At 45.1% G+C, this 27,070-nt stretch overlaps 1 protein-coding gene across 1 annotated transcript in view; it reads left to right on the top strand.

Moving 5' to 3' along the window:
• Positions 1–27,070, top strand: part of MED12L (mediator complex subunit 12L) — a 1,194,146-nt gene that overhangs the window by 947,675 nt on the left and 219,401 nt on the right. The window contains 6 exon segments of the mRNA XM_073579151.1: positions 2,922–2,981; positions 2,983–3,144; positions 13,684–13,708; positions 14,317–14,437; positions 21,114–21,195; positions 23,627–23,757. Of these exon segments, the coding sequence (XP_073435252.1) occupies positions 2,922–2,981; positions 2,983–3,144; positions 13,684–13,708; positions 14,317–14,437; positions 21,114–21,195; positions 23,627–23,757 (581 nt within the window).

The following is a 27,070-nucleotide window of genomic DNA, read 5'->3' as shown; positions in this document are numbered from 1 at the left end:
GATTTACTGTTGATTATAAAATTCTCCAATGAAAAGTTTTGGACAAAAACCAAGAAACCTGGAAATGCATGGACACTATCCTAAATAAAATAGAACAAAATGTGATATATCCTCTTCAAGGATGGCTCTTTCATTTAACTGAAGGCTGTACAGACAGCAAGTCCTGGCACCTGGCTCATCATCCTCAGATGCCTTCACAAATACAGATTCCTTTTGGTTCCTGGTGAAACCGGAAGTGAGATTCATCTCTATACTCCTTGGTTTATAGCAAGAACATGGCTTTCATAAAGAAACAGAATGGTACTTGGTGGTTTATAATAATATGAATGTTTTTCAGAATACAGGAGATCTTCACTTTTCCTTTTAGGATATGTGCACATGATGTCATTTGTAAGTGGATTCCTCCTGGAAACTGCTGGAATAAGAATGAAAAAGCAGCTTCAAAGATTGAACATAATGCAAAGAAAAGTGAAAACTACTTGTGTACATATTTTTGATTTTTTTTTCTGTCACTTCTTTTATTCACTTTAGGCTTGGAAAGTCGGAAAGTGATAAAATGGAGTAGCATGTTCATTCCCTGAGCAACTTGGAAGCTGCATGCTTTTTAAAGCTTAAAGGACAAAGAAACATCCAGATGCAAAAATGATGCTAAGAACATCAACAAATATGTTTCAGGAAAAACACCATATTTTCCTGAAGTACCTTCGCTTTGAATATCTCGGCAGTTACGTCGGCATCTAAAAGATGCCATGGGCACTTATCCTTAGTATGTAATGGAAAAGTAGTTCATAGTTATTGCAGGGACTTATTTATTTTTATACTTAGCATTTCTTTTTGCTGCAGTTTCACAGCATTATTTTACCTACCTGTTCTTTATAGAAATGGCAGTTATAATATTATACAAAATGCTGTTACATCTTAAAATAATTCTTTCCACATGTTCATTGGAAAGTTGTGCCATTCTAAATTCTAAATCTACTGCCACATGACAAATGTCTCATTCAGCAGCAGTAGAACGGGTCCCGGGATACCACAGACGCACCACACACGGATATGTTTAATAACATCGGCACTATTCTAATAATAATGAAACATTTCCCTACCGTTTTTTACTCTTTCTTGTGTGTTCAAATTCCATTTTACTATACTGTCTTCAACCACAAAAGAAGTTGAAACAATAATTAAGAAGAATGAACAGCGAAAAGAACAATTAAATAAAAAATGACATTTTCAGTAAATAATAAAACAAACCAAAACAAAATGCATCAAATGACACGACATGAAGGCAATAAATGTGACACGTTTGAATACTATCTTGTTTTTTTTTTTATAATGTCAGCCATTATACATATGTAGCAATTGGCAACATGTTCCATACCATTCCATGGCAAACTTCTGCTTGTTTAGCCCAGCTTAAGCCTTTGGAAATGTCATATTAAGGTTTGTTGCATCATATTTCATTGAGTGTCAAGTTAACATTTGCTACATCTATAGGTCATTACATCAGGTAATCTTCGTCATCGTCATTGTAAGAGTTTGTATAGAAGCATAAAAGACATTTCTTCATACAACTTTACCGGAGTTGCATATTGTCTGTAGAGTAACGCTGACGGACAACGTGTATGCTTAACCCCTTTATCCTCAGTCCATTTTCCATTTTTGCGTTTGTTTTTTGCTCACGTTCTTCCCAGAGCCAGCCATACCTTTTTTTCTTTTTCCGTCAATATTGCCGTGCGAGGGCTTGTTTTTGCGAAACAAGTTGTACTTTCGAACAACACCATTTATTTTAACATATAATGTAATGGAAAATGGTAAAAAAAAAATTAAAGTGCAGTGAAATTGCAAAAAAATGTGCAACTCCACAATTGTTTTTCTGTTTTTTTTTTGTTTTTTTTACCATCCCTGGAACCTTTTTTCAACATGATCTCATAAGGTCACATGTTGCTTGTACTAACGGGAGCAGTCTGCATGGCCTTAACATGCTAACATGCTCTGCAATCTCTGCAGACTTCTCTCATTCCCATTGAGCCCATCAGGGAAATGTGGAGTTTGGATGAATTTCCCAAGTGCATTCAGCGTGTCAGAATGTTCTTTAGAGTTTAGACAACCTCATAACCTCATTGATAGCAGCCAAGGAGTGTAAGTGCATGTAGGTCTGCACATGGCTCTCATACTAAATGCTGAATAAATTGAGATGCTTTGAAAAATGTTTCCATTTGTTTCCCATTTGCGTATCATTAGTATGTCTATCAATCATAATTGATATTCATAATTCTACAACTTTTCCTTCTTGGTGTTGTAATTCCAATGTTGAGGAATGTATAGGTAGCACAGGATCCACAATTCAATCGAAATGGTCACAGATTCCCTCCTTCCCCTCCGTGAACAATGGCTTCTACAAAGATCAGAGAATTTGCCTGGAAAGCTCTCCTATAGAAGTAAATTAATAATAATTCTGTTGTTCCATATAAAAAAAAGAATAAAAATAATATCTATCAGTATACATCCCCATATATTATAGAAAAAAATGAAATGGACAAAATAGCTATATATAGATTAAAATCTAAATAATATGCCACAAATGCATTAATTCACTTGAACTGGTCCTCTTGACCATAACATAACTCTCCTATAAATTTCGCCATGAGAAAAATAGAAAATAATTCCATTCTGGTTAACAAAAACCATTCTCATTATCAACAAGTCAATATACTAATGAGATTTCAGCCAGCCATTATCTTTACTACGTATTTGTGTTTCCACTGAGAGCTTTCTGTAATGGTCGCTCCATAGCACCAGGTTCAGAGATCGGCGTGACACAATGTTATTACTAGGTAAACAGCCAGTTATTTCTACAGCAGAACCAGACTAATTAACACTAATAACAGTAACCCTCTTTCTGCATTGTTTTACCTCTCCAGCGGCGCATGCTCAAAGGTAAAGCAGACCATATACAGCAGCGTGCAGCCCTCCAACTCTAATGTGGGATCTAGACTTTATGGCCGACTTTATAGAAAACCCTTCTGTTCATGACATTAATCACATGATGCTGGGGAAGATCCTCAGCGAAAATGCTGCAAATCGCTACAGTTTTGTCTGTAATGTTCTCATGAATGTTTGTATGGGGCATCAGGAAGCAGAGAGGTAAGATCTGCGCCCATTTGTCTTCATTAATGTGGAAATGTTTTTTAAGCATTACTAATATATTAAAACATTATCATCACATTATCCTGGCCAGTTATAGAAAGTAACCATTCATTTCTATGTAAAATTGTCATCTCAAATTTGGAAGCTATTCTTTATCTAAGGGATAAGGGCTAAGGGATAACTCCCGAATCGCTGGAGGTCCGTACACTGGGACCCCTACAGATTCAAAGAACCAGGGCTTCAAAGGGCCAAGTGTCAATGCAGTGGAGGTCAATCACTGCCACTCCTTTATGTTTATGGCAGTGCTAAAGACTAGTGTTGAGCGATACCATCCGATATAGAGAAATATCGGATCGGATTGGATCGGACCGATACCCAAAAAGTATCGGGTATCGCCGATTCCGATACCGGAAGTCCTATTCAAGTCAATGGGATAGAAATATCGTAATTAAAAAAAACCCTTTCTTTCCTTGCACATCCAGTTCGGGAGGGGGGAAGAGTGTGGGCGGACACTGTGCGTGTCTGTGTGTGCGGGCGGGGTCTGTGCGGGCCTGCCAGGGGTCTGTACAGGCCTGCCGTGGGCCTGTGCCAGCTGCCGGGGGTCTGTACGGGCCTGCCGGGGGCCTGTGCCGGCTGTCGGGGGTCTGTACGGGCCTGCGGGGGCCTGTGCCGGCTGTCGGGGGTCTGTACGGGCTTGCCAGGGGCCTGTGCCGGCTGTCGGGGGTCTGTACGGGCCTGCTGGGGGCCTGTGCCGGCTGCCGGGGGGTCTGTTCGTGCCTGCCGGGGGCCAGTGCCACTGAAGGGACTAAATTATATTCTGAAGGGGCCTACATTATACTCTGAGGGGGCTGCATTATACTCTGAGGGGGCTGCATTATACTCTGAGGGGAGATGCATTATACTCTGTGGGGGGCTGCATTATGCTCTGAAGGGGCTGCATTATATATATTCTATGAGGGGACTGCATTATACTCTGAGAGGGGCAGCATTATATTCTAAGGGGGCTGCATTATTCTCTGAGGAGGGGCTGCAATTATACTCTATCAAAGACCATGGTCAGTGCCTTAAACTATATGTACTATATGGGACCCGTATTATACTGTATTGTGGACTATCTATCCCCATAATTCTTCCTCAGCCGGAGTAAAGAGGCCGGGAAACAAATGGGTCGCCCTCCCAGGGCTGTGGGGTACTCGGTACCGGGCCGGTGTCAGGGGGATGTGACACAGTGGCGGTGACTCGGTCCGTGGCCCTGGGCGACCAAGCAATGGGGAGATGTAGTTAATGGTAGGATAGTTTGTGACGCCACACGTGGTGTTTGGCAAATATGGTGTTAGGCCAACGCTGCATACAGATCCGCTGGGACTGATGGTATGTGCAGCTTAGATGGTAAAGCTCCCCACAGGTGGAGCTGTAGTCCCAGGGCAGTGTAGTTGTATCCGGCACAGGGATGTAGCAGTGCTGGAAGCGTAGGGAACAGACAAGACACAGCGGTTGCAGTTTCTGTACCTTTACTTCGTATATGCAGTCCAGGGTCCTGATTACAGATGGTATTGGAGCAGGTTAGCCTGGAAGCAGATCAGGATTCTCTCTCAGCAGAAGGGCTGTGCAGTCTCCTTCCTAGCGCTTTGTAGTGTGAAGCACTCCAGTACTTAGTTACTCTGAAATGCCTCTCTTCAGATGTTCCTAGAACTTTACTTGTATGACAGACAGCTGTAGCCTCTCTTTTGGGGACTCCTCTCCTGAGTCCTGGCTCACTAGTCAATTGCTGTTGTGTCCCAAGTCTTTGCTGGGAGCAGGGCATTTACAGCCTCCTACTCCTCTGGTATCTGTGGTAGGACCGTCAGTATCCGTACCACCGTGGAGACCAGGCTCCAGTTCTGTGCGCTCTCAAGCTGAGGGAGCTCACCTTCTGCAGCTCAACCTCTCAGCTTCGCACCTCCCATCTGCATACTTCACCCTCTGCAGACTATCTGATCTCTCTTCCTCCTGGCACCCCCTGCTGGCTAGGAGTGGAACGGTGTTGCATGTATTAGGTTAACTACTGGAGAGACCCATCACTGCTTCCAAGCCTGGCATTACCCTCCCCTGGCGGAAGGCAAAGCCAGTGTGGCGACCATACCCCTGGGGGCGCCACACAAACGTCAAACAACCCACAGCCCAACACCGTGGGGGATGCTTGGCATTTGCCACAGAATACCAGGATTGGCAAATTTGCCACTAGCGTCCTGTGCTCTTCACAGATGAAAGCAGGTTCTCACTGAGCACATGTGACAGACGTGACAGAGTCTGGAGATGCCGTGGAGAGCGATCTGCTGCCTGCAACATCCTTCAGCATGACCGGGTTGGCAGTGAGTCAGTAATGGTGTGGGGTGGCATGTCTTTGGAGGGCCACACGGTGTTGGGCTGTGAGCACAACCCCCATCTGTGGACATCGGGCACTCAGACCATCCTCATGGAATCAGTTTCTAACCGTTTGTGGACACTACGCTGACAGACACAGCAAACTTTGGTGTGCCATCCTGGATGAACTGCACTACCTGAGCAACTTGTGTGGGTTGTAGAGTCCGTCTCATGCTACCACGAGTGTGAAAGCACAACCAACATTCAAAAGTTACCAAAACATCAGCCAGAAAGCATTGGTACTGAGATGTGGTCTGTGGTCCCCACCTGCAGAACCACTCCTTTATTGAGTGTGTCTTGATAATTGCCAATAATTTCTATCTGTTGTCTATTCCATTTGCACAACAGCATGTGAAATTGATTGTCAAACAGTGTGGCTTCCTGAGTGGACAGTTTGATTTCACAGAAGTTTGATTTACTTGGAGTTATATTCTGTTGTTTAAGTGTTCTCTTTATTTTTTTGAGCAATGTATATCAATAAGCACAATTTTCTCTTGCCTTCTAAGGTCTGTTTTTCACATACGTACAGTATACTACCCGCGTTTTTCGTGGAAACATCAAATGACCATTATAGTATATGGTACTGTTCACATGTCCGTGTTTTTTCGTGGACTGTGTGTCCACAAAAAAAATCAAACACCTGTCCAATTTTGAGCTAAGTCATGGATCAAAATCACCCATACAAATCTAAGGATCCCTTATAACCATGGACAGCAGAAGGACCCAATATGTGTACTGTCTCTTTTTAGCATTGCAGAAGGTAGAAATTTAGCATTTTTTTATGCATTGGATGAAAACACTGACCAAACACTGATGAAAATTGGATCCAAATCACTGATGAAAATCTGACATTTTTTCTTGCTTACGATAAAATTGACTGATATCTGAATGAGGTCTAACTTACTTTCTCTGCATGTTCAATGCCTCTTACAGCAGTGTTTTTAATTATTTCTAAACTAAGTACACCCTAGTTCCATTGCTATCTTAAAGGAGTTATTTTGTGTACATTTTTTCTTTTTCTTAAATGCATAATCTGGAGCCAAAAATAATTTAGCAATTTTTTTTTTTAAATATAATTTTCACCATTTGGCTTTCACAAGATTTTTGTTTCCCTGCACATTCAACTTTAATGTGGTTTGTGGTCATAAATCCACTGAGAGGAGCTGAAAAAAAGAGAAAAACTGAGTAAAAAAACTTTCCATTAGACCATCAAAGTGGGTTTACGGATGGATTCTTACTCAACTTATTCGGCAGCCAGGATTATAAAAGGCAAGTGTTAAATTTCTTTTATGAAACCCAAGTGCAAAAAAAAAGGTTTTTAACACCAATTAAGTGCATTTAAGTAAAATATATAAATAAATAAATAAATTGTTCTCCATAGTGGACAACCCCTTTAAGCAAATTACAGCATATTACACTGCAATAATGTAATTAATGCAATTTCCTGCATAAGCAACTGAACTGTCATAGGAGTAAATGGCAACGTAAGAGAAAGTTGATGTCACACATCTGTCAATTAGTGAACAAGAAGTGCAGCACTTACCGGCTTTATCCAAAAGAGCTTGCAAATGTCCCTTTGAAGCTGTCTGAATCCCTCAGTTCTGTGTCCCTGTACTTCTTTGATACAGCAGAGAAAGAGTGTGTTACCACCCCTCCCCTGAAATTAAAGTAATGCTACCCCCTTCATACAGTACAATGTACATCTTCAACCACCCTTACTACAATGCTACCAACTACATAGTACAGTTAGTCAACACTGTGTAGAAAAAAAGATAAGGCTCGGCACAGTCAAAATACTAAAGAACTCATGAATAGCAGGACTCGCCCTGTGGGTAGTGGATCCAGTGGCACTTTACTTTCAAATTTTAGTTTTAATAGTTCATTTAGCGAATGAAAAAATTATTGAACATGTCACCAATTTTCTAAGTAAATATGTTTCTAAAGGTTGATTGATTGATATGAAATTCTCACCAGATGTCAGTAACAAACCATCCAATCCACATAGGCAAAGAAATCAAACCATAGATGTCCATAAATTATGGGTAATAATGAGAAATGACACAGAGAAAAAGTATTGAACATATGAAAAAATAGAAGGGCAAAAAGCCATGGGAAGTCATGACATCATCTGAAATCTATCAGTAACTAGAAACCAAAACTGCAGCTCGGTAATGGCGGACACAGACTGGCGGTATAGCAGATCCACACGGGTTAACTTCACCCGGTGAACTAGAAGGCGAAACCTGTTACTTCACAGGCCTGCATTACTGCAAAATGAACGCTAGGGTTCGGTCACCGGAGCCTTTCCCAAAGATATGGGGTTAGAGTCCATCTAGACCCCCTAGCGTTCGGCACTGCAACAGTGGTGCCTAGAAGACCCAGCTAAAGGTAAGCACTAGGTGTGCATACAGCAAGGCCCAGGCAGACGCCATCGACCACCCTAAGCTTGGGGCAGTAAGGTGCACTATTCTGCGCACGGCTCCGCTCTGATGGACGTTGCTGTAGACGCAGTACAATCGTGCATTGTGCTGGATGGCACTATATGGCACTAAGTCTGGTGCTGCGACGTGATAGCACAGTGGCTCCAGACTATGCCACTAGTAGGTGCTGACTCTAACTCTAAATCTCTTAAACATGTGTATCCAAGGGATGGGAGTTATAATGAGTCAGTCATCAGATACATGCATCCATCATCACACACACAACTAACCATAAGAGTCTATACTAGTGCATGGCCGAGCGGCCATACGAACCTTTTATAGCAGCATCCTTCTGGGACCTTCCTGATGGTCCAATCCGAGCTGGAGAAGGACCTGAGCATGTGATCTCTAATCTCCAATGAGAGATCGTCCTATGGGCATGCTCAGTGGACTGAAAGGAGGACTTACTCCCTGGAGTAGCTTGCTGCTGACCAACATGCATTGCTATAGCTGGACCAGAGGTGGCGGCAGCAACCAAACCCACAGTGCTGGTCTGAGCAGAGCGCCGGGATCGACGAGTCTGCTGAGCAGCCTCCTCTGCGGCCGGAGAGGAATGGGAGACTGCCGAAGGCAAGGCTCGGGATTCCTGCTGTGCAACGACAGGAACCCGACGCCTAATACATAGTTGATGACTTGTACCTGGGCTGTGAGCCGAAAGACTGCTCTGCCTCTCGCCCCAAAGAGTGTTTTGCCAAATCTTCTTCCAGGGGCAAGTAAGCCCTTTCTTTTGTTATGTGCCTACCATGCATTTATATGGGGAATGTATCCTGGAAAGATTGAATTACCATGTTAGGCTATAGTATCTAAACCAATATCTGGAATTTTTTGAAGTGCTACAAACGTGTGTATAAATATTTGTAATATCTCTTCTTTAAGGTCAGTATTCTCTGCATTAGTTATCCTACTAAATTGATTCTGATTGTTTTTTCTATAACTATAATACTAATAGACCTATTGTATAATTATGCTATGACTACCATGTATCTAACTCAAGTTATGTTATAGTCCCTATCCAAACCTTGTAATATCAGGGAAAGCCAGCCTTGTGCGGGTGTGCCATATTTCGTATATCTAGGGTGCCAACCTCTGCGCCTAGACAGTACCAGTACAGTAAACCAAAGAAATTGAGCACGAGCATGGGATAGCATAAGTGCAATGCATGTGTGCAAATTCACACTGTGGACATATAACACACAAAATATAAGATAAAAACAAAATGAGCAAATACCCTGCAGTAAGTACAAGTGCTTCTCACAAAATTAGAATATCATCAAAAAGTTAGTTTATTTCAGTTCTTCAATACAAAAAGTGAAACTCATATATTATATAGAGTCATTACAAACAGAGTGATCTATTTCAAGTGTTTATTTCTGTCAATGTTGATGATTATGGCTTATACCAATGAAAACCCAAAAGTCATTATCTCAGTAAATTAGACTAATTAGCAAAAACACCTGCTTGTGGAGTATGTCAATGACTGCCTTCTGGACATCTGTCAAGTCAGCAGTCTTCCCCATGATTGTGGAGCCTACTGAAACAGGCTAAGGGACATTGAGGGACATCTAGTAACTTCTCTCTATGACTAGGGGTGCATACAGCACCAGAAACTTGTCAAAGTGGTTTTTCTATCACCAGCATGTGGATTTTCATTGTTCAATATCTTCAAATTATATTCAATAAGTTTTATCTATTTTTTGGATGTGCCGATCAACTTTACTTTTCTTGGACTACTTTCCTGATGGTCAGCAGTATTTGAAATGGCAGCCATTACATACAAGTGACATATTTGGTCAGTCACTGCATGGTGAGCAGTTTATTCACTTCTTTTGTCTTGTTCTAATCCTCAACATTGGATTCGAATACGACTTGCTCTGAGCTTCGCCAATCTCATTCTCGGATACGTCAGTCTTATGGAAATATGAATGGACCTGTGAGACCCTATGGGTCTGAGTTCTGTCCTATAAAGTATCGGAGATTCCACACGAATCTGAAAATGCACCCCTAACCTCACTTATGCTAATACTTAACTATAATATAAAAAAAAATGATTCAATATTTACATTATTATTAATCTTGAACATGCTTGGAACAAGTTAGGTAGGTCTCTGGCTTGTCAAGCAATAAATTAAAGGGGTTTCCTTTTTCCGAAAACCCCTGTCCGTGGATTTAGTTTGTTTAGAAAAAAAAAAAAAAAAAGAAAACAAACTGTGCTTTACTCCCACTCACTGAGTTTTTGGCTGCAATGATGATAGTGATGTCAGCGCTGCAGAGAATAACAGGTACGGGGCGCCTCAACAGAGACTCAGTCCTGGATTATGGGAGATGGAGTAAAGTACAATCAGATTCTTTTTTAAAGACAAACTGCAGCTGGGGAGATTGGTTTTCTGAAACTGGAAACCCCCTTTAATGTTTTACTGTGAAAAGGAAGCTTCACAGGAAATTGGGGATATTTGGCATATTCTGCTGACCTCTAATATTTTCCTGTTATACAGCACACTTTGGACACTCTGCACAAATGTTTTAATACTCTAATGATCTAGCGATACCACTTTTTATAGTCCATAGCTGTAATTTATACTACGTGCTTCAGAGCAGAAATCCTCCAGCATTCCTTGCTATCTCTGGGTTTGATCTGGTGATTGTGTTGTGGTAGTCTTAAGCCCCAGTTAAGCTGGAGTCACACATAGCAACTTACCAGCGATCCCGACAAATATATCAACGTGTCAGGATCGCTGGTAAGTCGCTATGTGATCGCTGGTGAGCTGTCAAACAGCCAGCTTCACCAGCGATTAGCACAGCGACGCTGAGCGCGCGGCATCGCTGTGTTCGTTAGCGCTGATGCCATGGATCCATGTAAAAAACAGAATTAAAATAAAAAATATTGTTATTCTCACCTTCCGACGTCCCGCGCAGCATTCCCGCCTCTCTCCACACTCTGGTCCCAGTAATCCTTTGCGAGAATGACAGCGATGACGTCCATTCTTGCGGGATCGCGAAGTCTCGCGGTCATTCTTGCAAAGGATTACTGGGACCGGGAGTGTGGAGAGAGGCGGGAAGGCTGCGCGGGACGCCGGAAGGTGAGAATAACAATATTTTTTATTTTTTTTATTATTTTACAGCTGATCGCTGGTCTCCCGCCTGTCACACGCAGCGATGCGTGCTGGCCAGCGGGAGATCAGCGACGAAAAAAATGTCCAGAGGTTTCTTGCAGCGATCAGCGATACCGGCAGGGGGGCCGGTCGCTGATCGCTGTCACACACAGCGATCTCGCTGGTGAGATCGCTGTTATCACAAAAGTTGTGACTCAGCAGCGATCTCGCTAGCGAGATTGCTATGTGTGAAGGGGCCCTTACACATAACGATGTCCCAGCAATCCCACCAAAGATACGACAAGGATGGGATCGCTGGGACATGTTAGGCTGATTGCTGGGGAGCTGTCACATAGACAGCCCCTCCAGCGATCAGGAGCAGCGAGCAAGCTGGTATCCAATGCAAACATCGGGTTTCTAAGAGCCACAGGGCTCTTAGAAGCCTGATGTTTACCCTAGACACCAGCGTGCACTGCAGGGCGGGAGGTGGAGGCAGAGCGGCGCAGAGACAGACCAGAGTAGCCGATTGCAGAGCTACTCCGGTCTGTGCGCCGCTCTGCCTCCACCTCCCGCCCTGCAGTGCACGCTGGTGTCTAGGGTAAACATCGGGTTTCTAAGAAGCCAGCGGCTCTTAGAAACCTGATGTTTATCTTGGAAACCAGCGTCGCTCATCGCTGGCTCCCACTGCCACATGCGGCGATGCACTCTGGCCAGTGGGAGACCAGCGATGAAAAAACTGCCCAGGACGATCCAGCATGATCAGCGATACCCGGCAGGGGGGCCAGTCACTGCTGGATGTCACACACAGCGATATCGCTGGAGAGATCGCTGATGTGTCACAAAGTCAGCGATCTTGCCAGCTGTGTGTAACGGGGCCCTAAGATTTCTTCACATCAGACCAAGCTGTTGCTTCACAAGTACATAACAAGGATTAGATCGGATAAACTGAAAAGTCTTATTGCGTGGTGACTTATCAGTGTATGTTATAGCAAATTCTCTCTTCAGAAAGGAAGAGGACTTGAATTCTAGTGCCACCTATTGGACGCAACAATCCTACAAGTCATTATCGACCCTCTAATGAGCCTTGAAAAATCAGTTAGGGTAAAAACCAAACCAGTATCTCAATTTGTAGACACAGTGTTTCAGGGTATTGCCCCTCGTCAGGGCAAAAGCATGAGATCTGATTTGGCTAGGTGAGAGGGTAAGACTGGGATCTAAGGGATCAGGTTTCTCCTTGTGGAGAGTGGCATGCCAGTATGAAGAGACTTAAATGCCTTACTTGCTCTCTGGGAAATTATATATTCAAATTGTCTTTTATGTTATAGCAATTACTACTGAGCAATTCATTTGAAGGGGGCTACTGTGCATGCTTTTCCAGGGTTACCAGGGGTTAGACTCCTTCAATATCAAACATTTCAGGCCCATCCATACACATTAAACTAAAGTCAGAGATACCAGCCGATATCACTGCCATTAACAGCCTTATGTGTATGGGGACCTCTCTACTGTTTCCCAATAGATGATGTCAGAAGAGATTAGGGTTGAGCAGTGTTACACCGTTCCATCATACTCACCCGGCCTCCGCTCCCACGCCGCAGCCGGCCTCCGCTCCCATGCCGCAGCTGGCCTCCGCTGTCACGCCGCAGCCTCTCTCCACCCGACGGCCACGGCGGTCACATGACGGGCTCGCGGCCGACGCCATCCCTGCATGCAATGCGCATGCGCCATAGGCCGTGGCCGCGCCTCCCTGCTGCTTCTTGTGCTCCTGCAGTGCCCTGACCCGGAAGCACCTTCGGACAAATGGCAGACCAGACGGGGCGATATCAGGCCGCTTACCCCTGAGGGAGGCGCCTGATCATTGTGTTACCTTGCACACTGGGCTCTGCTTTCTCCTGTGCTCTCTACAGTCTCTCGGTGCCATCCTCAGTGTTTCCTGCAGCAGCTTCGCAGCCTGTCTTCTGTGTTCGCTAACAGTTATTCTCAGTCCTGCTCCAGTGTTCCTGTTTCCTCCGTCTCCTGCCTCTGGTGTTCCTGATCCATCCTGCTCCAGCCCTGCCGTCCTACTCCAGTCCTGCCTCCGGTGTTCCTGATCCATCCTGCTCCAGCCCTGCCGTCCTACTCCAGTCCTGCCTCCGGTGTTCCTGATCCATCCTGCTGCAGTCCTGCTGTCCTACTCCAGTCCTTCCTCCGGTGTTCCTGTTGCAGTCCTGCCGTCCTACTCCAGTCCTGCCTCCGGTGTTCCAGTTCCATCCTGCTTCAGTCCTTCCGTCCTCCTTTATTCCTGTCTCGTGTGTTCCAACTCTATCCTGTCATCCTACACTTCAGTTCCTCCACGTTCCAGTCTATAGTCTTACTCTATTCCTGTCTTCTGTGTGCCATCCCTGTTCTGTCATCTACACTTCAGTCCCACTGTCCTACTCCAGTCCATCCTGAGCCGCCCCTCTCGGTACCGGCTACCGTGGTACCCGAACCCCAGAGGGTCCACTGCTGGAGATTCCGGCTCCTGACCACCCACGCTAACAAGCATGTTGAATTTTAACACTCTCGACTCTCCTGTTATTCAGGAGATTTGCCGCTGCCAGGGGAGCAGTCTGTCAGTGGCGTTCTGGGCTGTTAATTAGCAAAAACACAACTTTAAAATTAGACTTCTTTTTATGCCATGAAATGGGGTGTAGGTACTGATTGTATACAATGTGCTAAAGCGCACATGATCGGATTGAGCTCATATTCAGTGCCCTTTAGGGTTGCCAATTTGACTTTTTATTCTTTCTGGACAGAGCATTAAGAAATCACGGCCGCATTGGAAAACTGTAATCATGATTATAAGTGATCCGTGTCTACAGTCCATAATTCTCATATGAAGACATCGGCTGGTTTCACTGTAATCTGTAAAATGACGATGATAATTACAGTGAAAATAATCTGAATAAGTTTCTTGAATTTAAAAAATATCATGGCCGCCTTAAATCTTTTTTACAGATAGGGCAAAAAGTGCTCTATTTTTACAGACTGTCCTGGAATTTCTGGGCAGTTGGTAATCCTGCTGCCCAGTGCATAAAACTTAACTTAATAATACATTATTTATTTACTCATTATGCTTTACTTACCACTATCATGTAATACTGTATGGGGTTCATAATAATAAGTAAAAGATGCCTGTATCATTTAGAATCCCTGATTGTGCTCTTGTTTTCCAGGTTAGTGACCTTTCATTTCATGACTCTCTGGCCACTTTTGTTGCTGTTCTAATAGCACGCCATGGCTTTTCACTGGAAGACGTGGTCCAGCATGTTGCTCTTCCATCCCTACTGGCTGCAGGTACTATCCTTGAGTAACAATATCAAAAGATAGGGTAGGGGAAAAGGAAAGTCAGCTCACCACAGCATACTGGTCTGTAGTAATGGAAGTCCTCTGCACGGAGCCGCCCCAGTCCAGGGCGTCAGCAATCAGCAGAAAAGAAGAAGGGTGTGCTCCGGCAATGAAACAATCCACTGATGTATTAAAAAAAAGTTTTTTTATTTGCTTCTTAAAAACATGAAAAAACAATGTGGGTAACACAAAAAGCAGAAATATAACCAATTTATATTTAAGAAGCAAATAAAAAAACTTTTTTTTAATACATCAGTGGATTGTTTCATCGCTGGAGCACACCCTTCTTCTATCCTTGGGTAACAGAATGTAAGAAGGAATGGCGCCACAAAATCTGATTTATTAGCTGAATAACCTGTATGCATGTTCATTTCTGCTCTGTATTTTCTCTGGCTGCATATTAACACAGTTTCTGCTGATAAGATATCTGTAGAAAATGGAAGTTAAATGAAAAGCAAAGCCTTTACATCACACTCGCTATAGTGTTTAATGACAAATAGGGTGTGTTAAAATTATAGGTAATTATGTGCGTCATCATAATTACGAGACGGCTGCGAATAACCTATTCAAACCTGAAAAGAACAGGGTCTCTAGTGCCTCCTATTAGAGGGAACAATTCTAGAAGTCAATATTGACCCTTTAAAGAGCCTTGCCAAATAATTTATGATAGAAAGTCATACCAGAAATTTCCCAAAAGGAAAATAACTCCATTTGCAGATAGCTGTTTCAGGATTCTGGTTAGTGTAAAGTAGGAGACAAGTTGGCTGGGTGAGAGGCATTTGACTAAGTCATTCAGCAAGGCCCTCTTAAAGGGTCAATATATTATCTTCTTGGATTGTTACATCCAATAGGTGAGATTATAGACTATGTTCTCTTCCTCAGAGGCTATTTGCATACTTTTATCCATTTAGCATTTTCTGGCCAGCTCGACACTGCGCAAGCACGGGATTCCAGTGACGTCAGCACAACCAGGGAAATCAATCAAATTGAGTGGGCGATGATGCTCGTTACAGAACAATGAAAAATGAAGCACACCTCTATGACTAAATGAACAGGTACTATATATCAAGTGTTTTTTAGACATCATTATAGCGCGGTTTTTGATTAGAAAAACCTGTTAGTGATGCACATTGCGTCACTAAGGCTGGTTTCACATTAGCGTTTTTGTGCGCAGCGCATCGTGCGCATCCGATCACATGCGTCATGCGCACCTATGTTTAACATGGCGTGTGCATGGTCTTGCGTTTGCACGCGTTCGTCTGCGTTTTCGTGCGCATGCGTTTTTCCAGGTGTGCGTCTAGATGCGCTGGACGCAACATGTTGCATTTTTGGGTCCGCCCAAAGGCATTAAAAAAACGCATGCGTTCGTTTGCGCACGGAATGTGTCAAAATAACACATTACAGTCTATGGCAACGCAGGCGTGCGCATGGATATGCGTACGCCTGCATTTCGAACGCATACATTTCCTCTTCAATCTTGCGTCTTTTCTGTCTTGTTTTCATTTCCAAATCTTTCCAAGATTAATGTTTTTCTTTCTTTTCTAGGCTCCACAACGGGATGAAGAACTCGCCCTTGACAATGAGGCCCTCATCCATTTAGTCCAGGAGCGAGTCCCGTTGTGGGACAGCCGTGATCCACTGCACTCGGACAACGTAGTGATCCTGCGGCTCTGGAATGAGATGGCCGCAGCGATGATGAATGGTTGGGACAACTCCTCTCCACGGCCCTGCAAGGAATTTCATAAGTATTTCAATGTGAGTTTCTAGCATCACACACATTTGTGTTATCCCGGCCTACAGTGCATTGTCTAATTTTTTTTTTCCACAGTGAACAGTCAGAACCCGTTGGCGCTCAATGAAGGACCGCTTCAACAGGGATGTCCATCAGGAGAGCCAGGGTCACAGTGGTGCTGCGGCAAGGACCTCAACCAAATACAGATATCATCGGGCATTGGCCTCCTTAAGACCGGTCCTTGCCACCATTTCGTAAATATTTTGTTGTTGTATTGAATTGTGTTTTACTCTGTTTTCCTATTCCATAGGAGTTGGCACTTTGACTATTTTAAGTGCATGATACTAATGTTTTTCTTTTCTTTTCACAGCACCTGGAGCAGCACCCTGCAACCTGTTCCTGGAGCGGTCCTTCATCGAGCTGCCTCGGACCCGTCTCAGCCATCCGACAGCGAAGAAGCAGCTTGAGGGTCGGCACCACAGAAGCTGGTTTGTCAGGTGTTCTCCTGTCCCAGGTCTCTGCCACTGGTTTTGTGGGTACTTTCCACCAGCGGCAGAAGGCCTCGGACAGGACCGTCATGCCTGAGTTCCTTCACTTGAGCTCGGTCTTTCAGAATGGCCTCAAGGTGCTGTCAGACTGGAACGTGGTTTTGGCCGAATGGAAACACACTTCCAGGCTGTCGACCATCACCTTGACTGTCTGGAAGCCAACTTCAACAGACCAGCGCACCATTTCTTTACTCAAATTGAACGGGGCATGGTGGAACACCTTAGTAGTGATCTCCAGCTGAATGTGATGCAGGCCTGCAACACTGCTTGCATGCAGTCTATGCAGCAGAGTCAGTACGTGCAGCAGTCAGTGGTGGCATTTCCAACTGTGCCACCACTGACTCGCTTCACCTCACCACCAACTTCTGCTGCACACCACTGCATGGTCACCTGCAGTCCAAGCCATGCCGGACACCACTACACCACCCCAAGGCCGAGTGCAGCTGGACACTCCCTCCTGCCTGGATCACCACCGCCACCACTCCTGCCTGGACCACCACTGCCACCACTCCTGCCTGGACCACCACTCCTGCCTGGACCACCACCGCCACCACTCCTGCCTGGACCACCACCGCCACCACTCCTGCCTGGACCACCACTGCCACCACTCCTGCCTGGACCACCACTGCCACCACTCCTGCCTGGACCACCACCACTCCTGCCTGGACCACCACCATCACCTCCACCACTGAGCAGCAGCAGCAGCTGGGGGACCCAGATTCATTATTTGCCACCACGGATCCTGGCAAAACCTCCACCACCACTACCAGCATGCCGCAGCAGCTACAGGATCCTGCCAGGAGGTCCCCCAGCTCCATGAGGTCCCCCAGCTCCAGGAAGTCCACCAGCACCAGGCGCTCCAGGCAGGACACAACAGCAACGGGCCACAGAAGACATAAAAGTGCCCACAAAAAGAGAAAGACTCTTGCACTCCCTCTCCACTCACCTCACACTGTGTCTGACCCACCCCATGCCTCCAGTTCCATCCCTGAGCTCCCTTACCCCCACTACTTTTGTTGCCCCTTCCCCTAGAACCCCTTCCTCACCTTTAAGCCATTCCTCGTCCCTCCACACCCCCAAGTTGCCATCATCTTCCCCCAAACATTGCTCCCAGTAAATTTTTTGTATTTTTTTTAAATAAATGTCATTTTGTTTTTTTCCCCTAATACTGTTTGGTTATTGTGTCTTTTGCCGCCTACACACACTGCGTTGTATACTTTGTGTTTTTGCCACCACATAGCTCCAGTACTGACACATGTTTCTTGTGTCAGTCCTGGAGGTATGTGTTGTCAAAAACACAAATATATGACTTTAACCACCAGTCTCTTCAGTCTGCTAATATTGGTCAGACTGAATAGAGGATGGTGGTGAGTGCAAGGCATATCTATTCTCACCTTGCCAGGTATCATAAAGAGTGAATTGATGATGGAGTGCTTTGAACATCATCATTTCACTCTTTGGGGCACAAGGCCAGGGGATTCTAGACATACCTTGTAATTGACCACATCATCTCTTCAGTCTGTGGTGAATAGACTGAAGAGATAATGGAGAAAATACACATCATATCTACAATACCCTGGCCTGGTATCATAATTATTTAGCATACCTCGCCTGATGAGTATACCTATGAGTTGTCATCTGCAGCGTCGCTTCAGTCTGAATTATCTATTGAACGCACACTGGAGAGGTGCTGGAGGTTAACTCATATGTGTAAAGGCCTCATCCCCAACCATTACAAATGGCAGTGGCGAACCTTCGGTGTGGGGAAGAGGACGTGGCAGGGGGAAATTAAAATGGTTGCCATACAACCAACGGCCCATGTACAAGCTCTTAAAAGCCTCGGAGTCATTACCCCAGCCAAATGCCGCAATGTCCACTGCAACAAACAGACAGTCTTCATCCATAATAGTCATGAGTACTGTAGAAAAGTACTTTTTATAGTTATAGCACTCCGATCCACTTCTTGCAGATTTGGTTATCCTGATGTGTTTCCCATCCACCGCTCCCAAACAGTTGGGGAAATTACAGACTGTCAAGAATTGTTCAGCGATTTCAATCCACTTTTCCGCAGTGCGCAGGGGCATAAATTCTAGACAGAGAACGTCCCTCAAAGCTCGGCAGGTGTCCGCTACTATTGCCGACAAGGTGGAGATTCCAAGCCGGTACTGGAAGTGGAGTGATGATAGGGTCTCTCCAGTAGCCAGGAATCTGCCAAACAGAGAAAGAAAAAAATTAATATTTATGTCTAGGGTTTTGCAAAACACTGAAATGAAAAAAATATTAGTACATGGCAGAACATAATTCTGCAGGCTTTTGTTTACTACATGGCAGAACAATAATTCGGCAGGCTTTGGATTAGTACATGGAAGAACAAAAATGTCACGCCGCGGTCCCCGCCGGCTCCCACGCCGCTGCCGTGGCCGCCCCGGTCACTGCCGCGGTCCCGCCTGCTCCCACGCTGCTGCTCCCCGCCACACTTACCCGTCGTGCGTTCCCGCTCTGTCACCTGCTCCCCGACGGGCGCGCGCTCCTGCCTTGCTTCCTGCTCCTCGTCGGGTGCGCGCTCACACTATGTTTAGGAGCGCACGTGCTCTCTGCCCCTCCCGAGGGCGCATGCTCCCCTCACTCTGCCCTGGGGGGTCATGACCCGGAAGTCCTTGGCACATTCCCTATATCAGGCCGCCTCTCCCTCCTGGCGGTGCCTGACTATCATTTGTGCCTAACAAGTGATTCCGGCCCCACGTCCCGCTGTGCGTGTTCCTGCCTGCATCTCCACTTCCCTGCCTGTATCTTATCCGCTCTCTCCGTTCTCCTCTCTCCTAGTGCCTGGCAGCCCGTGGCTCTGACCTGTCTTGTTTTGGTGTCCAAGCTGTGTCCTCCAGTCCATGCCTGGATCCTGCTGTCTTGTCCGTGTTTCCAGCTCCGTCTGCCATCCATGTTCCTGTCCTTGGGTGGTCCTCCGCCAGCTCCTCCGGTCTCCCACTGTGACTCCTGTGTCCGTCCCTGGGTACCAGCTGCTGTGGTGATAGTCTCCTGCGGGTCTGCCCCTAACACTCCCTGTTTAGGGGGTGGTGCACCTGGTCAGCTCACCCGTGGGGGGTTTGTTGCCACGGTCCAGCGAGTCCACTCCAGGAGTACCTCTTAAAGTCTCACAAAAAACAATTATGCAGGCATTGGTTTTTAAATATTACATACCGTAATGTGACCAGGAGCCGTTCCTCAGGAGGAATCACACGACGGAGCTGTGTGTCCTGTCTCCAGATGGCTCCTTTAACACGACCAAGCAAATCCATGAAGCTTTGTTGGGACATCCGGGTATAGTCAATAAATTTTGCCGGGTTTGCCTGGAGCTCACTATAGAGGGTGTGGTACGCTCCACGGCTCTCCCGGACTTCAATAATTGGATGTCTCCAAAAACTCCGCCACTGCCGTATTCGCTGTCTCTCTCTCACTTTCTTGTTGGCAAGCAAATGCAAAAGCCTGAGACAGCGCGATTTTCAGATCCAAGTTGAAGCGAAAACTCTTCCAACGCGGATCCATGGTGACAAAGGAAACAGCAGCAAAATCTTAAGAATTCAGCTGTAACAGGGTCTATATAAAGAATTCCCATGAAAAACACCCACTGGTGTCCCATTGGTGGAGTCTGTTTCATGGATTTTTCAAGGATTTTCCTCCTGTGAAATGTGACACTGAGAGAATGCATGCGCATAAAAAATGCAAACACATGCAAAAATGCACGAAAACTCATGCAAACGCTGTGTTTTTTTGTCGTCATGCGTATGCTGATGCGTATAAAAAACGCTGTGTTTGCATGCATTTTTCCATGCGTTTCTACTTGCGCACGATGCGCTACGTAAAAAGGCGCAAATGTGAAACTAGCCTAACAACGCACTTGGGACAGATTACATGCTTGAAATGACGTGACAGGTTCCTTTTAAAATCCAAGTCCTCTGCCCCCTGTCTTATACTTAACTTTTATCTTTTTAATCTGTTTTCAACTGCTCCAGGCTGGCTCCTGCACTTTGTGACCTGCCGGCTGCTTCAGTGTTTGCTGGAGCGAGCCAGAGGTCATTAATCAATGTACAGTAAGTCTATGAGAGCTTTGTTCTGGCCTCATTTTGTCTCTCATAGACTTGCATTGAGAGCTTGTTACGTAGTTTCTGACTTCTGGCCAGTAATAAGCTGCATTCACAAGATGGCGCCGGAAAACGGCAAAGAGTGTACGCCGGAGCCTGCGTATATGACTGGGGGCAGGGGACTTACGTTTAAAGTGCCACTCCAGCACTAAATAGAAACAAAACAATAGTACACTAGCATTCTAAAAAAATACAGCTTCTCATGGTAGCTTGTGGGGACCCGGATGCTGAACAAGGTGCCAGAATGACATGCCTCCTTTTACATCTGTTGAGAACTCCAACAATCACCTTGTCTGGAGTCACAAATGGTTAAGTTTGTTCTATAAACTAACAGAAATGAAATATTTTCACATTAGATTGCCTTTATTGCTGTAGTCAAAGATTGACGATAGCAGCAGCTTGCCAATGATTGGCTGAGTGGTTATTTTCAAAATGTGGGGATAAGAGGAGGAATTTGTGTGGGGGGTAGGTGAGAATTCTGTTATTTTTTTTAAACAGCCAAAAGCATTTAGATTAAATTTCCTTGAAAATGCTGTTAATTATGTTTCCATTAACACCGTAAAATACTAAATATCAAAATATATTTTATTGTGTAAGAAAAGGCAGGAATAAAACGATCAAACCAATGTATTTGGGGATCGGGAGTATAAATATGAGCCTAAATGGGTGTCATATGCAAAATAAGGGACTACACTGTTTGCACAATTACTAGGCAAGTCAATACTTTGACCATAGCATCACTTTTACACAGATTTTCCAAGTATAAACTTGAATGCTTATTGGGTGAAGCAGATAGGTGATATGTATTTGTGTAATGAGAGAAGATGAGGTCTAAGGATACAACAGCATTTATCAAGAAGTGCAGAATGATTAGGCAGATTGCTTTCCTCAGGACAAATGGACCAAAAATTAGACTGAACTGACTCTAAAAAAGTCAAAAATTCTTAAAGTCGTTTTCCGGCCTTAGGTTTCAAGTCTGCAGTCACTCTACATAACTGCAGACTTATGAATCCTCACATCCCATGTACTGTGTGCTGTCAGGATTCTCCAGTGCTGGCACCGGATCCGGGCGGTCATGAGACACTTGTATTGATCAAGGTTACATCCATTTAGTCAGCACATCACCGCATGTATGTAAATCACATGCTTGCATTAACAAGCCCCATGCTTCTGGCATCGGCATCAGATAGTCCACACAACACACAGTGTGTGCGATGTGAGGATTCACAAGTCTGCAGTCACATAGAGTTACTGTAGACTTGCAGCTTATGGTAGGATAACCCCGTAAAGTCTTACAGAAGGATGCAGCATTATTGAAATTGCTAAGATATTGGGGCGTGATCACAGAATCATCAAAAGTTTTGTTGCAAATAGTCAACAGGGTCACAAAAAATATGTTGAGAAAAAAAGACGCACATCAACTCCTCTAATAAAGTGATTTGCAAAATTCCATCACTTTCCATGCTGGACAAACTTATTAAGACCACAAATGTAATTACTAGTGATGAGTGAGTGTGCTCGTTACTCGAGTTTTCCGAGCATGCTCGGTTGTCCTCTGAGTATTTTGGCATGCTCGGAAATTATGTTTCAGTCCCCACACTGCATGATCTGCAGCTGCTAGACAGCCTGAATACATGTGGGGATTCCCTAACAAACAGGCAATCCTTGCATGTATTCAGGCTGTCTAGCAGCTGCAAATCATGCTGCTATGGGGACTGAAACATAATCTCCGAGCACGCCAAAACACTCGGAGCACACCCGAGCATGCTCGGAAAATTTGAGTAACTTGTATACTCAGTCATTACTAGTAATTACTCTTTAAGGATCTTCTTACATGGGTAGATTTTCTGCTGGAAATCAGCAAATATCCAACATATTGGAAAATCAGTTGGCACTGGTTTATCTACGCTTGCATATATTAATCGGCTGCGTGCTCAATCTGTATGGAGGTGAATGATAATCTGTCATCCCCATGATTTCTATGCCTACATAAAAGATGTGACAAATATACATGGACTGGAGAGGTTATCATTTTTGTAGGAATACCTCTTTAAGGTTGTATTTTGTATGGGAGATGTCAAAGCTGCCACTATCAAACAAGACATTCAGGGCACGGGTAACTGAATGGTAGGCACAAATCCTGATGATGACTTCTGTGTCTTGAATGTGTCTAGCAGTCATTATTCTGCCTCCGTGGCTAAACTGCAAGTGCTGGGTGCTTAGACCGCCATCCCATTCGTCTGTTTACCATTACTCACGTTTAGTGATGTCCGCAGATAGGTTAACTCAACTGGAAAAGAGCATGTTTGAGGAGTCCAGTAGAGGGTTTATTCTCAGCTGAATCCTTGCATAATGCACAGTTATAGTAGTTAAAAAGAGACTTTCCTTATACAGAGCTGTATAAAACGTGTGTCTCCAAGATGCAGATAGACTCAAAGATGGAGAAGAAAGGAGGGGTTACAGAAATGAGAGTCACATGCGAGAGGGGAGGAGACAACCTCTAAAAGGGACAGATCTATACCCAACAATATAATAAAATGCAATACTGTCTGTATGATTCTAAATCATGGGACATGACAGTCATTATCTGCAATGGTCTCCCAACAAAGGATGGATTGTGGCACTATGGGACACTTCAGTCCTATTTACAATTTATAAATTTATTATCTACCCTTTGTAGACTTGAACCTGTTTCCTAAAATGCATATTTTCAAAACACAAGTGTTCTACTTTCCTTAGGGAAGCTTGCACCTGGATTATGCTCTTCATGTGACAGACACCTTTCGGCAGCAGCTGATAGCAGCATTGAAGTGGGAGCTGTATTTGCAGTCCTGAAAGCTATCCTGATGCTGGGTATGTTCTGAGTCCTAGCTAATGTGATAACACTGTGAAATTCAGAACTGCTGCTTATAACAGAAGACTGCTCGGTCATGTCGGATGTGTGGTCGGGATATTAGTTATAATTAGCAGTAATTTGCCTCTGTTCACATCTGCCATCATAAACAGAAGCACATCTTCATTGTAAATGGAACCACAGCACATTGCCTGATCCATTGCATGATGGTCACCAGTGACACCCACAGACCACAGTAACTTAGATTGAGGACCAGAAGTTTAAAATACGGTGTCCATAATTTTCAAAGATAAAATAAGGCCACAGATGTGACCATAGCCTTAAAGTGGTATTCCAATCTCCAAGATCCTATCCCAATATGTAGTAGGTGTAATATTAATGTTAGAAAATACCTACAGCTAGAAATGTAGTATAGTTCTCCTGATAAGCTATGTCACTTAACCCATGTACATGCATTGCAATAGCTTAGATACTACTCCAATGCCCTGCACATGGGGTAAGTCACATATTGAATTGGAAGAACTATATTACATTTCTAATTGTAAGTATTTTCTAATATTAATATTATTACACCAACTAAATATTTTAAGGTCTATTTTCATTACATGATTATAGCCTACTAGATGGTGACCTGATTCTAACGCATCAGGTATTCTAGAATATGTATGTAGTTTATTTATGAAGATTTAAGAATAATGCAATAATGCACCCCCCAATCTTGATATGCATGCTACCCCTCACCCCCCTATCCTGGTATGCATGGTCCCCTCAGCCCCCTATACTGGTATGTATGGTCCCCTTACCCCCCAATCCTGGTATGCATGGTCCTCTCACCCCCCTATCCTGGTATGCATGGTCCCCTCAGCCCCCTATACTGGTATGTATGGTCCCCTTACCCCCCAATCCTGGTATGCATGGTCCTCTCACCCCCCTATCCTGATATGCATGGTCCCCTCAACCCCTATCCTGGTATGCATGGTCCCCTCACCCCCCAATCCTGGTATGCATGGTCCTTTCACCCCCCTTTCCTGGTATGCATGCTACCTTTCACCCCCTATCCTGGTATGCATGGTCCCCTCACCCCCCTATCCTGGCGTGTGGCATGCATGGTCCCCTCACCCCCCTATCCTGGTATGCATGGTCCCTTCACCCCCCCTTTCCTGGTATACATGGTCCCCCTCATCACCCTATCCTGGTATGTATGGTCCTCTCACCCCCCCCTATCCTTGTATGCATAGTTTCCTCACCCCCCTTTCCTGGTATGCATGCTACCTTTAACCCCCTATCCTGGTATGCATGGTCCTCTCATCCCCCTTTCCTGGTATACATGGTCCCCCTCATCACCCTATCCTGGTATGTATGGTCCTCTCACCCCCCTATCCTGGTATGCATAGTTTCCTCACCCCCCTTTCCTGGTATGCATGCTACCTTTAACCCCCTATCCTGGTATGCATGGTCCTCTCATCCCCCTTTCCTGGTATACATGGTCCCCCTCATCCCCCTATCCTGGTATGTATGGTCCTCTCACCCCCCTATCCTGGTATGTATAGTTTCCTCACCCCCCTTTCCTGGTATGCATGCTACCTTTAACCCCCTATCCTGGTATGCATGGTCCTCTCATCCCCCTTTCCTGGTATACATGGTCCCCCTCATCCCCCTATCCTGGTATGTATGGTCCTCTCACCCCCCTATCCTGGTATGTATAGTTTCCTCACCCCCCTTTCCTGGTATGCATGCTACCGTTAACCCCCTATCCTGGTATGCATGGTCCTCTCATCCCCCTTTCCTGGTATACATGGTCCCCCTCATCCCCCTATCCTGGTATGTATGGTCTTCTCACCCCCCTATCCTGGTATGCATAGTACCCTCACCCCCCTTTCCTGGTATGCATGCTACCTTTCACCCCCCCTATCCTGATATGTATGGTCCTCTCACCCCCCTTTCCTGGTATACATGGTCCCCCTCACCCCCTATCCTGGTATGTATGGTCCTCCCACCCCCCTTTCCTGGTATGCATGCTACCTTTCACCCCCTATCCTGGTATGAATGGTCCTCTCACCCCCCTATCCTGGTATGCATGGTCCTCTCACCCCCCTATCCTGGTATGCATGGTCCTCTCACCCCCCTTTCCTGGTATGCATGGTCCTCTCACCCCAATATCCTGGTGTGCATGGTCCTCATACCCCCCTATCCTGGTATGCATGGTCCTCTCACCTCCTATCCTGGTATACATGGTCCCCTCACCCCCCTATCCTGGTATGCATGGTCCCCTCACCCCCCTATCCTGGTATGCATGGTCCTCACACCCCCCTATTCTGGTATGCATGGTCCCCTCACCCCCCTATCCTGATATGCATGGTCCACCTCACCCCTATTAAACTGCACACATACCAAAAAAAACATTTATATTCACCTTTCTTCCCTGTTCTTCCCAACACTGTCCTGTTCTGCTGGAGCCCGGGTGAGAAGTGTGGCGCCGGAGTACACGCATGCCCATACCGCGCTGTCCGGTGCCATATTGCTGAAGACACACTGCAAATGTGTCTTCAGGAAAATGGAGCTGGATAGCGCTATGCGCATGCGTGATTCTCACGTGCACTCCTGCCCCGGTCACCGGAAGAAGAGAAGCATTGCAGCAACGCTCCTCCCGGTGAGGTAAGTATGTAAGTATGGCGCCGAAGATTGCGGTATGCATTCAGTGTCTACGCGTACTGCGATCTCCAGCGCCATACCCTTTACCATACAGTATCTGTCTGTTTGTTTGTAATGGAAATCCTGCGTTGCTGATTGGCGCACCCGGCCGGCCATGGCCAATCAGCGACGCAGGATTTACGCTACAGACAGACAGACAGAATTAGACGATTATATAGTAGATGAACAGTCCTAGGAACACCTGCCTCAGTAAGATGGTGCAGTGCAAAGAGGCTGCTGATCACAAGATGAACAAGTAAAACCCTTTTTCATTGGGTGACAAGATTACTAGTGCAGCACAAAAAAGATCATCGTTCATGGCTGTACATTGTGCGGTGTAAACAGGACTTTTAATGCAGAGTGCTTGACAGCCTATGCCTGCAGAGCGATCTGCTACAGAAAGTTCAATGAGTATCTAGCCAGGTCCGACAGGGTAAACAAGCTATTAAATGACTGCTGACCGAAAAGCATATTGCCGGTCAGCAGTAGTTTAACACTGCACACTGTGAAATGCAAATGCAGCTGTGGACAGTTACAGAAGTAATCCACCATTGGTATTCTCAATTCAATTAAACCAATTTGATGAATATCATCCCTCTCGCAACTGCTAGTAATATTTTA

This window comes from Dendrobates tinctorius, unplaced genomic scaffold (genome assembly GCF_039654945.1).
Source record: "Dendrobates tinctorius isolate UK_male_01 unplaced genomic scaffold, ASM3965494v1 ptg000060l, whole genome shotgun sequence".
Classification (NCBI taxonomy): Eukaryota; Metazoa; Chordata; class Amphibia; order Anura; family Dendrobatidae; genus Dendrobates; species Dendrobates tinctorius.
The sequence above is the reverse complement of the archived record's forward strand: the minus strand, read 5'-3'. Positions and strand labels throughout refer to the sequence as shown.